General features: G+C 38.9%; 1 protein-coding gene across 1 annotated transcript in view; it reads right to left on the bottom strand.

Annotated features, from left to right (window-relative positions):
* adgrl3.1 (adhesion G protein-coupled receptor L3.1) overlaps positions 1 to 13,851 on the bottom strand; it is a 96,623-nt gene that overhangs the window by 13,151 nt on the left and 69,621 nt on the right. Inside the window, exons 14-19 of the mRNA XM_056771672.1 lie at positions 13,370 to 13,546; positions 9,465 to 9,674; positions 8,859 to 9,079; positions 5,696 to 5,762; positions 4,399 to 4,490; positions 2,071 to 2,239 (exon numbers count right to left, since the gene is read on the bottom strand). Of these exons, the coding sequence (XP_056627650.1) occupies positions 2,071 to 2,239; positions 4,399 to 4,490; positions 5,696 to 5,762; positions 8,859 to 9,079; positions 9,465 to 9,674; positions 13,370 to 13,546 (936 nt within the window). The remainder of the gene's footprint in view (positions 1 to 2,070; positions 2,240 to 4,398; positions 4,491 to 5,695; positions 5,763 to 8,858; positions 9,080 to 9,464; positions 9,675 to 13,369; positions 13,547 to 13,851) is intronic.

The following is a 13,851-nucleotide window of genomic DNA, read 5'->3' as shown; positions in this document are numbered from 1 at the left end:
AACATCGCAAGCTTTCGACACCAGTGATGCCGAAGTCTTACGTGCTTTGGACGGTAGGAGTGGTCGATCCCCCCCCAGGTGGTAGCCGTCCGCGGCACAGGTGCACCGCAGGCGGACGTTCCACCCGGGGGATCTCGACGCAGACCTTGGCTGCCTCACCATCGAGGGAAGTAAGGGAGCCGGAGCTGGTTTCACTGGAACGGTCCGTGAGTGGAGCGTTCCAAGTTTTACACAGCTCCTCATGCACCTCCGGGAAAAACATGGCACCCGGGGTGGGCGCGGTTTGCACCGCGCACCGACCTCGGGAACCACGTATCCCCGGGTTAGCACGGATGACATCACTTCTGCTTCCTCCTGAACTCGACCGCTGGGGGTGGAGTTTGGATTCGGCAGAGTCGGATGCCAGTCTCCCTCCGATGCTGCGAGCGACATCTCATCTACGTCACACATCGTTTCCGAGTGTGTGCGTGAGGATCCGGACGGTATGCCACCGCCGGTTGGGGAACGTTCAGAAGAGCGAATCGGGGTGCGATCGGCCCGTGAGCACTTGGCTGGCGGGTTTACGTTCGCAGAGTTCCCCGTATCACTAACGCTGCTAACGTGGGTGGTCATCGGGGCCGTAGCCACAGATGTCACAGCCCGGGTAGCAGACGAAATGGTGGCTGGTTCCCGTAGGAAGACAGCCACCCGTGACCGCAACTTCTGAATGACAATCTGCCCGCAGTGCAGGCAGATGTGTCAACGAACGCTGCTTCAGTGTGCTGGACGCCCAGACACCTAATGCAGCGATCGTGTCCATCCCCCTCCTCGATGAGGGTGCCGCACCCAAGAGAACAGCGGGACATGCCGCGCTGGAGAATGCTCAGTCAGTCCTGAAAAGGACTTTTAGAAAAAATCTCTAACACCTCCGGAACCGCCGAGACGCCCAGGGGAAGGTCGCTGCAGGAAGGGACGATCCGCTGTAACACGTCGTAGCACCAGCGTGTAGTTGTAGAGGATTGAATCCTGAGTTGTACTCATGAGCGATGGCTCTGAAGAACAAAAGGTAAGTGAATGCTGCACGCCGGCCTCCTTTTATACCGGATTTCCGGGGGCGGAGCCCGGCATGCAAATTGCATTCGCCAAATTTCATTGGCCTTTTCTATAGTAGTCAGAGTTGATTGGTTCTCAAGGGCGAACCCCATCTGTCGTTCTCGACACAACGTCGAGAGACCGACAGAAAGGGAATTATAGTTTCTTCGGATGGATTAGAATGGCTTAAAGCTTTTAGTTTTGTCTCTTTAACTTATTTTTTTTTATATAGTTCCTTTATTCAAATACTTTTTAAAAAGATATTAATTAAACAAATTATTTATTTATTGTTAAAATAATTTAATTTTTAAAATAATACATATGATTAGCCTCTATTTTAAATAAAACGTTAAAAATAAAAAATGACAAGTGTTTATATTTAATATCTTAGATATTACATTGATCATAATTAATCAATTCCAAAATAAAAGTTTGTGTCTGTGTGCAGTCTATATTTACCTCCATATATAAATATACAAACAAAGATGTATATATTTTATATATACATGTATATGTGTAATATATATTAATTTAAACATAATATAAATAATATTTAAATATAAATGTATACACATGTATGCGTGTTCATTTATATACATATAAATATACACAGCACACACACATAAATATTATATTATATAAATACAAATTTTGGAATCGATTAATTGCAATTAATCCCTTAACAGTTCCTTAACATTTCCTTAATAACTAAAATTTTAAGTTACTTTTATTTTTTGCTAACTTGTGATAGCAAGTCCAAGTCTTTTCCAATTCTACAGTGAGTCACAATCACACAGAATTTCAAAACGCCGCTTGAAAGTTGATCAAGCAATTCAGGGCCATAATCCCATCTCTATTCCAGCACATGTGATAAATATTTTACGATAGTTATAGCACCCTTTGAAGAAGTCTCTTTCTACAAAGCTCACATTAGTCAAAGGTGTCCCAAACTGCAGAATTACCCTTATTTAAATTTGTACGCCTGTGAGCCCGGTTTACCTTCTTCTGCAGGATGCAGTGGAATATGAAGATAAACATTCCTTGCAGCGAGTTGAAGATGGTGAAGAGATAAGCCATGATCACCGTGCTCTCGTTGATATACATGAGCCCGAACGCCCAGGTCAATCCCAGCAGACACAGCAAAGCAATGGCACCTATAACCCAGGATCTGAGAAAGACAGGAGAGCGCATAACACACATTTCTATTAATGGCCTCGGCCAGATCATGTCATCCTAAGTCTATTAAAATGTTGCCATTTATGAGCTTGTATCTCTTTCACTAGTTCAACAATAGTAGGAACATAAACTGTCTCTAAAAGGTATTCTTCTACAGCAGTCAAATGTCACTGGCTCCAGTCATAATGTCTGGTAGTCTGCACTTAGCACTCAGACTCGCACCCATTTAGTGATGTCATTTACTCTTAGGGTCATTCACACACACACACACACACACACACTAATGCCTAGATTTAGACTCACACATATTCAGCCTAAAACCCATTTATACTGTGAACTGCGCTAATGTGACAGGCTAATGTTTGGCACTGAAGCAAGATAATTGGAGAGAATGAGAGAGAGACATACAGACAGACAGTGTGAGAGACAGACAGTAAATCTTGAGTGGACGATAATTATAGACAGACAATAAATAAGTATTATTGTTCCCATCAGAGACAATAATATTCATGACGGAAAGACTGACAGACAGAAATATTGATCGTGGACACACACTTATTAAGATTTATAATTACATTGTTGATTCGTAAGAGCCAAGTTGCAATCATTTTTACATTCAGACTCAATCAAGCGGTGGGGGAGCTACACGTTTAAACACTCCAATCAGAATGCGGGATTCAAAGAACTGGCACTCTGATTGGTTGGAGAGCCTTACCAGTGACTATAATCCATTACAAGGCAAGCCTCAACAGAATGCTGAAATGGGAAACAGAAAAAGGATGGAAAAACCAAAGAAAACAGACCGATGAGGCTGATGAATGATTCATAAGCATTAAAAACAAAACATACTCATAAGATGAAAAACACAAACCAATAAAATGACGGTGGTGATGATGATGACCGTGAAACATGGTTGGATTTTCCCAGTCGACAAAACTGTCCATACACGAGGAGGAATGTGAAAATATGACTAAATCTGTCTCACAAAGTGAGAGCTCCAGGGGGTGGGCGTGGCTAAGCTCTCAGTGGCCAATCATTTCACAGGAGCTAAAATAATCTATTCTGCGCACGGCAGCTTTAGGTCTCTGGATCTAATTTGTGCTGAGGGTACATTTCTGGCTGGGCCAGACTTTCTAAGTTTAACTTTAGACGAATGTCGGGTTTATTAAATCGGCCATCTTGTGTTCTGTGCTAGGAGAGTAAATTCTTTCGCCGCATTAAAACAGTCTTTCACTGATTCGATGACAAAGAGAGAAATAGAATCAAGGTCAAGGTTAGATAACAGCGCTAGTACTTTGTAACTATATGGCGATGATAGATTGTTGGAGAAAACTATGCGCTATAGTTCTTTTATATGAGAGAGAAGTTTATGAGAGTGCTCGGTTCCCATAGACATCATTATCTGAATTCATGCACGATGAAAGCAGAAATAAATACATATCTTTGTTTTTTATCACCTTATCGATTTTTTTACTATTTTTGTTTTGGTGTTGGTATTAGCTTATGTTTTACACTTTTTTTAAACAAAGTTATTCAATGTACTTCCTATGAATCTCATGTAAGTAATGTCAGTCCCACCTGTGAGACCGTGTCAATATTACAAACCATCCAGAACGCTAGAACTACAGCAGAAATTGTGCATTTGGGTCACAGATTTCGACAGTGACTCTTCAGCATGTTTTCTGCACATCAAATAGAATAATCAATTACTAAAATATGCTAACTAACCTAGATTCAGTATCCACTGTGTGCCAATGGGCTGCAGTGAATAGATGGGGCATGCTATACGCCGTGTACTGAACACTTTCTAAAGCGCCACACTCCTGGCTGTGATTCAATGCATCCTGATGTGCCAGCCCCATACACCTCGGCTCTCTCAGAAACGATGCAGAATTGATTCGAATAAACAGCACAGGGAACATCAGTTAAATGAAGTTTTTTTATTATTTAAACATTCCCGGTTCGATCTCATATGAACTTAAGGATCAAGGAGAAAGAACATTTTATACGGTTTCTAAGTTTAGACGGGCACTAGGTCCTCTGAGAAATGGTCAGGTATTAAAGGACAATTACGTGTTTAGAGAAAATGAAGACAGCTGCAGCGCAAGCGGGAAAACAATAAAGCGCACACACATCACAACACAGCCTTACTTGATGTTGTCGAGGCAACCGGAGTCAGGTTTGAGAATTGCAGTGTGGTGAAACATCTTATAGAGCGCGATGCCCAGGAAAATAACATTCAGCTGCAACACAACAAAGCATTGATTATAAATGAATGCAGTAACTGTTTAAAGGGATAGTTCCACCTAAAATGAAAATACTGTCCTCCTTCAAATACCATCTTGTCGTTTCAAACCTGTGTGACTTTCAAAAGAATGATACAAAAGAAGATATTTGGAACCCATTCAATTCTATTGTAGGGCACAAAACCAATGCGAGTCAATGGGTTCTGCCGTTGTTCGGTTACCAACATTCTTCAAAATATATTCTTTGTCTTCTGCAAAGGAAAGAAAGTCATACAGGTTTGAAATGACAAGAAGATGAGTAAATTATATTTTAAGGCGAACTATTCCTTTAAAGCTATAAATCAGTGTTTTCAATGCACTTTACAGTCATTTATGATTGTTAGATACACATTTAAAAACAAATATGACGTTTTTCAAAAACTAAATTTCTATAATATACAATTACATTTCAAATTAACTTTTACATTTAACCAGACGTGACACAACAACGCAACAGAAGATACAAGACCAGTTGCAAAGTAACTATGACGTAGTGCTGGATAGCCCCGCCCCCATTGATACTCATTGGGCCAAAATCCCACTCATCTTGTAAACATCAAACATGGACGAGAAAAAATTGATTGTGGGGGCTGGATACTGAATATTGACAAATCTCTCAAGCTCCACAAGGAAGCCAAAGAAAACCTGCGGTCTAAAGAAGAATCACAAGATCTACATTCAGAGTTTTATATTCTACAGTCAAGCACAAAGAACTTTCTTCATTTCTCTGGTGCAGTTTTTGCTGCATTTCTTTGCTTTCAGGGTGGACATAAATAGTTTGTTGCTTAAATCTTGTGATGCAGCTTTCTGGGTCCCTATTACCATACAATTTTAGACCTCAATATTACAATGGTATAATTCCTTTATACATCCATGTTTTCAATAACCATGAGAACACTAATAAAATATAATAAACGTATCCAATACATAAGAAAGCAACAGACAGTCTACACACACTATATATAGCCAAGGAGGGGAGGGGAGTTGGAGGGGTTCCGATTGTCTTGTGAGGTGATTGTGACTTTAACTTAATTGGGAAAATGCTCTCGACAGACCATTATCTGAACCTTCCCCGTGTGCAAGTGTGTGTGGCAGTGCGGAATTGGCTTTGCTCTACCATTCTCTAAACCTTCTGTGTGTGTGTTTCTGTGTGGTAAACTTACCATGATGATGAGAGTAGCAGGCCCAATAAAACTCCAGATGAAGTATGTATCTAACCTTAGCCAACACCTGCACAGCGAGAGAGCGAGAGAGAGAGAGAAAGAGAGAGACAGAAGTGGGGGAGAGATTCTGAATGAAAATTACCTCCAACCCACTCCAATTAAGATCAAAGCAATATCTGTTCATGTTCTAGAAAAAGAACATTCACACGTTTTGTTCTGATGTTTGGATCATCATATTCAAGAAGTGCTCAATGCCAATGGTACATACAAAACCTGAAGGGGTGATTGACAGTCCAGAGCTGAATTATTAAACTATTCATCTCTGCTTTGCTGAAATCACCTCTACAGCCCAGCAGGGATGAAAGCATCACTGTTCAAGTATGTGTGTGTGTGTGTGTATTCCAAGCCACCAACACAGACAGACATGCTTCCTCTTTAAAGAACAGATAACATATGATAGATAATGCAGAAACCAAATAGGATTATAAATATTTCATGTGCACTGGGATTAGGCCGCGCAGACATGCTCTTTGTTCTATATTTTAGCTCTGAACATGCTGGCAATATTTCCACCAACATCTGCCATGACAACGTCTTATTCCCCATCTCTGTGGTTTCCATCCAGATGCACGGGAACGATTTGAGAAGTGAAGGGGACATACGACAAGGGTCTCTGATTATACGCCAAAAATGGGTGGCGCGACATTTCTAAAATCTCGCTGTGGCATAATGATTCCCACGCCTTTGTTTACATCCCCACGGCTGGCTCAAGTAGAGGCTTCGCGCTAGCGTTCCTCCCCCTTCCATACTATTCTTGTTTTTAAATGAGTGTGACCTATTTCTGTGGTCTGCTGAGACTGTCTGCTTGAGTGACCACCATTTATTCATATGCCATATTCAGCATCTCATCTTTAAATGATGATTTTTGCTGAAATATTTATTTTGAGAGAACATCCCTCACGGCAGCGTCTGGCCACTAACTGCAGTAACGCCAGCTGAATAGTTTTTTTTATGAATATGAATTAGGGCAATTTTATCCGTTTCAGAACTCCTGAACGCAGAGACGGTTTTCAGTACGACAATCTGATGTGTATGGCACTTGCACAACATTTTCCTTGAGTGGCACTTTGCGGTTTCCTGAACTTCCTGACTAGACATTTGAACAAGAAAGTTTTGATTAATGACATCATAACAGCCCGTAGGAAGAGTAAGTCACAAAAGAGATCTCTTTAATATCTCAAACATTTATCTTAGACAGCAATGAGGTTATATAGAAAGCAAACAGAGACGTATCTCGCTTTGGCTTTTCCTCATGGTGCCCCATGTGTTTCAGAAATGAATGTCTTGCTCTTAAAACCAAAGACTTCAACCAGAACTATAATATTTCTTTCTTCCAAGAATGAATGATTTTATGCGTTTTCAATTTATAGCGATATACTCAATTTGTGTCTATTTTTAAAGCTCCTCATGAGTTTTAGAAGAAACCAAGACAAAGACTGCAATAAAACATACGTACGTCATTAAGGCTAGTTATAAAACATCTAAAAATATAATCTTCCATCAAAGTCTATGCAGAACACCATACATCAAAACATTTTTGTAGTTATCAAACAGAGCCGCATGTGTTTGGTATATTTGTAGTTCGCATGTCTTTGATTTGCCTCATATTTGGCTCGTGTAAAGGAAATGATTACATGCGATTTAAGTCAAGTTATTTGTGGTCATAAAGTTATGTGCCACAGAGCAGATGTGTTTTAACCAAAGCCACTTTTAGGGCACTAATTGCAGAGCCATTCCCCCCGGAGCGGCCCCTGTGTGAAACGTCACGCTCAAGGGCACAATGCTAATAGAGCAGGTCTCTGATCTCACTATCCATTTCCTGTGTCACTAATTCCTGAGATTGAACCAGCAATTTTCTGTTAACGGCCATAATCCCTATTCACTGGGCAATACTGTTCAAAAGAAGGTAAACTGGGCCTTCGCTTTGACTTCCATGGAACTAAGCCGATGTAAATGGCTAAATTGGAAGCAGACAGAAATAACACCGATCATAGTGTGATGTATCAAAATCGGCTGATAATTGGCCATTATGAGATAATGGTCACTGGCTTATAGCCATTGGGTGAGTAACAGAAGTGTTGCACCCCTTTCTTAAATATGTTTTACAACTAGGTGAATGGAAAATCAATTATTTCTGTCTGAAGATTTTAACAAATACTGCGGTGTATATTTTTGTAAATCTTTTGGTCTACATTTTATATGCTAACCATGTAATTGCATTATGTGTGTATGAAAATTCGATGACCCATCGGGGTTTCTAGATCATTCTCGCTTTCTAGATTTTGTATGAAGTTAGAGGGTTTTGGACCGGTTTGTGAAAACATTACTAGCCAGGTTTAGGCAAGTACATTCCAACGATATTACATGTGTTGACCACACTCTTAAATTTAAAAGTGCTTCAAAAGGTTCTTCTATGCCATTGAAGAACGTTTTTCATCTAAATGGTTCCATAAAGAACATTTAACATCCGAAGAACCTTTCTGTTTCACAAAAGGTGAAAAGGTAAGAAGGAGATGGTTCTTTAAAGAACCTTTGACTGAATTGTTCTGTGTGGAACCCAAAATGGTTCTTCTATGGCATCGCTGTGAAGAACATTTTAAGCACCTTCATTTTTAAGAGTGTATGTACAGTACATTTCTTTACAGAATGCAAACTTAAAACATTTGGATTTATGTGATGATTTGCACATGTATATTCTGCTAATGTAAAACAGATTTGAAAGCATTTTTTATCACAGGTTGAAAGTAACATGAATGAATTCATCATTAAAAGTCATATCATAATAGCAAGACTGCTGTCTTTCTGAAATGATTTTGGGATGTTTTTGTTGTTGCCATAAATAATTATTATTTGTCACACTTTATGTTTGTTACTGGATTTTGTAAATAAGTAGCTAATAAAAAGTATTAAAATGTGCTTGTCAGCTTTGACAACACAGTATTCGATGATTTAAAAAATGCAGTTTTTTCCATTTCCTGAAAAACTGTGAATTTGGACATCCATGGTTTCAAAAGGACTTTCGATTTTCGTAAAAAAGGGAAGAAACTGTTAAGCCCTAAAAAAAGCTGAACTTTTATTTTTTGGGCATCTATTATATACTTACACTCTTTCGGTTCCATAGCTTCGGTAGTCCACGGCAGCGGACACAGCCACTATAACAGCCGGTACCCCGTAACCCGTCAGATAGAAGTACTTGGTGCGTGAGTACTCGCTCTCGAACACCTCCACCAGCATGATGTACAGCTGCACGCCTTCCAGAAACATCCACGTAAAGGCGGCCAAAAAGAAGAAATGCAGGAGGGCGGCAAACACTGCACATACGATCTATAACAGAGACACACACGCTGTACATTATCTGTGTGATCTGTGAGTCGCTGGTTTGATTATTACCTGTCTGTTCTGTTATCACTTTAAACATTTCCCGGAGGATTTCTAGCATTTTATCTTTCTCATTTTCCATTTGTCTTTTACTTATATTCTCCTCCTCTCTCGCTATTTTTTCTCTCTGAGGACACGATGAGGTTTTTGTTATTAACGGGAGGTCAAAGACCCACTCCATTTCTGTAATTAACAAGAGTCAGGTGCCCAACTAAACGACTTCAGGAATTGTGTGTGTGTGCTCTGTAATAAATCTAAGTCCTTCAAGTGAGTACATATGGGTATTTTTTGTGTGTAACTTGGCCTGCGCTTGGGTGTGTGCGTGTCGTACCGGCTGGTCGGCGCGGTTGATGCCAGTGAGGAAGAGGGTTTCGGCGATGAACAGGGAGATGCAGAGGTTCTTGTGGATGGTGTTTCTGTCGCTTTGGAGGCCGCGGAAAAAACAGAAGGTGAAGATGCAGATGAGCAGGCAGACCAGAGACAGCAGGATCCCCACCCATGTTATGACGTCCAGAAGGAGCTCGTGCACCTGGTCTGCCTTCTGAAAGAAACAGAAAAAGAAACAGAGAGAGATGATTACAGTGTCTTATGCTGTGCTGTAGGGAAGACAAATTTTTTAAGATACATTTAAGCATCTGCCACATTCAGTAATGAAGTGCCTCACTGGAGGAGCCAAAACGCAATCTGTGGCCCTTTTTTGCCTGTTCCGCATTGATTTGGGGGGGATCTGCAGAACGGATTTATGCATGGCAAAATGTGTTAAACAGAGCTGACAGCTCTACGGTCTTAGCTGAAAGCGTTATCAAATTAGTCAAAATATGTAAAGAAACGGCTTTCCAAAAATGTACCTCACCTTTCCTCACAACACGAGGGATTAAAAGAACCATAAAACCTCCGCACGCCTCATGTGCTATATTCTTTGTACTTAAATTAAGTAAAGAAACATTAAAGTTGTCTGCATGACTATTATAAAATTCTTCTTGTAGCTTAAAAACTTCAGTCTCAAGGAATGTGTTCCAACATTGGCAGTTTCAGAAATGTACACCACTTTGGCTTTGACAACATTCTCTGTACATTAAATGTGTGCAGTCAAGCCTCAACTTCACACTTAATGGTTGTATTAATCATTCATATACAGTAGAGTACGCATCATCCATTAATGCAGCCACAAGGGTGTGAGTCTGTGTGTGTGTGTGTGTGTGTGTGTGTGCGTGAATGTTTAAGGTCAATTCTCTTCACAGCACACAACATTTACATTTATGTATATCATGACCTTTATATTTTTTGTGCATTAATAATTTCTGGTCTACTGTTCACATGCAGATGTCATTACATGTAAATTCATGTACAATATGTTAGATAAACTGTTTATCTGGAATTTCCACATTCATGAGAGTGTGTGTGTGCGTGCATGAAATAATAGTCATCTCTCTGAGATAACATACACAATATATGCTTAATGCTCAAGGCAAAAGCTGAATGGCTTAGGGGGATCTGTGAGGTCTCTCTCGGTGGTACATGACGTAAACTATTGCAGTTGAAAATGCTGAAAATGGGTTTGGCTGTAACTCACTAGCCAGCTGTAAAGAGAATTCTACCCTCAGTAGAATTATTACAGCAGTTTCTCCTCCGAGGAGCATATAGAACTAAATTCAATGACCGCCAATTCACCAGGCATTGCAAATCAACTTGTGTTTTCATTGGACACAGAAATTTAGCATGGATAACAGGTCCCTAAATTATAGTGTTTTGCAACATAAGTTAACAGCTCAACCGCTTTCCCATCACCTTAGAAGTAAGGTTAAAGTAGTATGGTTAGTTAGCGATCTAAATCTTTTTTGTTGTTCTGTTATAATTGTTTTCTTAGCCATCAAATTTCTTACTGTAAGAGTACTTACAGTTGTAGGCTTACAGGCTCTTTTATGTTCTAGTTTGAAATTCAAGTGCTTTTTAAGTTTTTTTAAGATTGCTTGAAGCTCGTTTTATAATGCTGAATAACTTAAATAACACCACAATTTTTTTTCAAGTACACTTTCAGGCTACTTGATTTTACATAGTATAGTATATAGCCAATACTTGTACTTAATCTTTTGATTGAGATAAATACTTATGTATACTTTTAAGTATACTTGGCATGTATTACAACTTAATTTCTTTCTTTTGATTGAGATACATACTTATGTATACTTCTAAGTATACTTGGCATGTAGTACAAGCCTTGTACTTGTGTTTATTCTTTTGCTGGATATACATACGTATGTATACTTTTAAGCATACTTGGCATTTAGTACAAGCCATGTACTTGTGTTTATTCTTTTGCTTGATATACATACTTTTGTGTACTTCTAAGTATACTTGGCTTGTAGTACAAGCCTTGTACTTGTGTTTATTCTTTTGCTTGATATACATACGTATGTATACTTTTAAGCATACTTGGCATTTAGTACAAGCCATGTACTTGTGTTTATTCTTTTGCTTGATATACATACTTTTGTGTACTTCTAAGTATACTTGGCATGTAGTACAAGCCTTGTACTTGTGTTTATTCTTTTGCTTGATATACATACGTATGTATACTTTTAAGCATACTTGGCATGTAGTACAAGCCATGTACTTGTGTTTATTCTTTTGCTTGATATACATTTTGTATACTTCTAAGTATACTTGGCTTCTAGTACAAGCCATGTACTTGTGTTTACTATTTTGCTTGATATACATACTTATGTATACATCTTAGTATTCTTGCCTTGTAGTACAAGCCTTGTACTTGTGTTTATATTTAGCTTGAGTAGCAAATACTATATTCTTTTGCTTGAGTAGCAAATCACCTTTTTCACAAAGTGTAAAGTTGTGGTGCTCTTCCTAATGTTCTGTTTTTTATTTGGACAAAACCTCTGTGCATAAGTTTCCCTACACTGTTTGTCATAGACCCATAAATGAGAAGTAAAATCGAGCAGCTTATTGAGGAGATGTGTGCTATGACTTTTATACGTGATTGTGCATATGATGTTCTTGTGGCAGCAAAAAATAGACAGTATCTTTGTGAAGCTATCCAGCCGTGCTCTAGCTATCATTAAAAGCACCCTAGCAACCACCTTGCAACACCTTTGCAATGACCCAGCAACACTATAGCAACCACCAAGAAACACTTAACCACCAGAGTGCCAAGTTTTGCCACAGCAAGTGAAGTTTATTACTCAAAAAATGTGTGACATTTTGTGGCCGCGAGACCTTTCCAACATGCTTAAAGAGAATGTGAACTCGTGGTCGCGCTACATGGAGGCACCCCGAGACAGAGAAATCCACATATTTATGCTTAAAAAGTATATAATTTTTCCGTTTTCTAGGAAAATAACCATTCGTTTCGTTAGGCAACACCCTTATTCATCAGCTGGTGTCGTTTAGAGCCATTTGAAGCTGAAATGAAACTGAAATTTGGACTATTACCAACAGCCCACCATTTAAGTGAATTATATGGATAAGAACCCTGGAAATCTTTCCTCAAAAGCCTACATTTTTTTTCGACAGAAGAAATAAACACACAGCGGAATGTATGACATAGGTGAATTATCATGAAATTTTAATTCATACTTGCAGTATAAAAACTACTTAACTGATAGTTTACTGGGACTAAACTTTAAAGTGTCCTTTCATAGACTAAATGAGCTTAAAGTATTGAACAAGTAAATTATCAGTATACCAAACAAGCTTACTTGGAGTATAGTGGTAGAACGAATGAAATTAATTTAATTGTAAACTTGTAGTCTCAAGCGATATTCATATAGTACACTTTCAAGTATACTACAGTACTAGTCCATTCATATTAGTATCCCTACGACATGAACTTTAATTAAGTATACTTTAAAAAATGAACTTCAAGCATACTTCTTTTTGATTAGGGTTACCAAGAAAGGCTGTCTGTTATTTTCCATTTAGATTTATACAAGATGCAACAATTGCTAAATAAGCCCAAAACATTACTTTTTTCCGACAAACGCATTGTTTTACTTCAGAAGATATTAACCTCCTGCATGATGGATGGAGGCCCTTTTTTGAAGATTCAAAACCTGGACAATTGGACATTGGCTTTTCAAAGCTATGAAGAGCTAAATCATATACATCTACGATGGAATGATTTTGAGTAAATTAAGTGGTAATTTTCATTTTCCATTGAACTATTCCTTTAAATTCATCTTTCTATAGCACACTTTTAGTGAGTTATAACATCAGATTTACCTTGACCTCCACGTGGGCCATGAGTACTGCAAAGTTGGTGAGGTGTGTGCAGGAGCACGAGGTGTGTGTGCGGTTGGTTCCCAGTAGCCTGCAGTCCTGAGTGGACCAGTATCCTGTCATGGTGCGTTTGGAGTAACTCCAGAAGGAGCAGTTTGGATTGAAGTTCTCCCCTGACTGCTGGAATAAGAGCATGAGCATAATATCATAAACTCTGGCTGGCTGTACACTCACACAGAACAAAAAACAATGTCAACAGCACCATTAAGTGCCGTTGACATTGTTTTTTGTACAAATTAAATTACATGGTTTCAATAATTTGTTTAAAACATGAAGCAGATTTACATAATTGGTAGAAATTTGAACACCACTTGCCACCATTTTTATTTTATTTGTTCATATAAAATTAATTTTTCTCTTTGTAAATAAGGGAGTTTTTAATAGTACATTACTTTTTGCTTTGGTATTAAATTGTTTTTTGAGAA

Source organism: Triplophysa dalaica, chromosome 2 (assembly GCF_015846415.1).
Source record: "Triplophysa dalaica isolate WHDGS20190420 chromosome 2, ASM1584641v1, whole genome shotgun sequence".
NCBI lineage: Eukaryota > Metazoa > Chordata > Actinopteri > Cypriniformes > Nemacheilidae > Triplophysa > Triplophysa dalaica.
The sequence above is the reverse complement of the archived record's forward strand: the minus strand, read 5'-3'. Positions and strand labels throughout refer to the sequence as shown.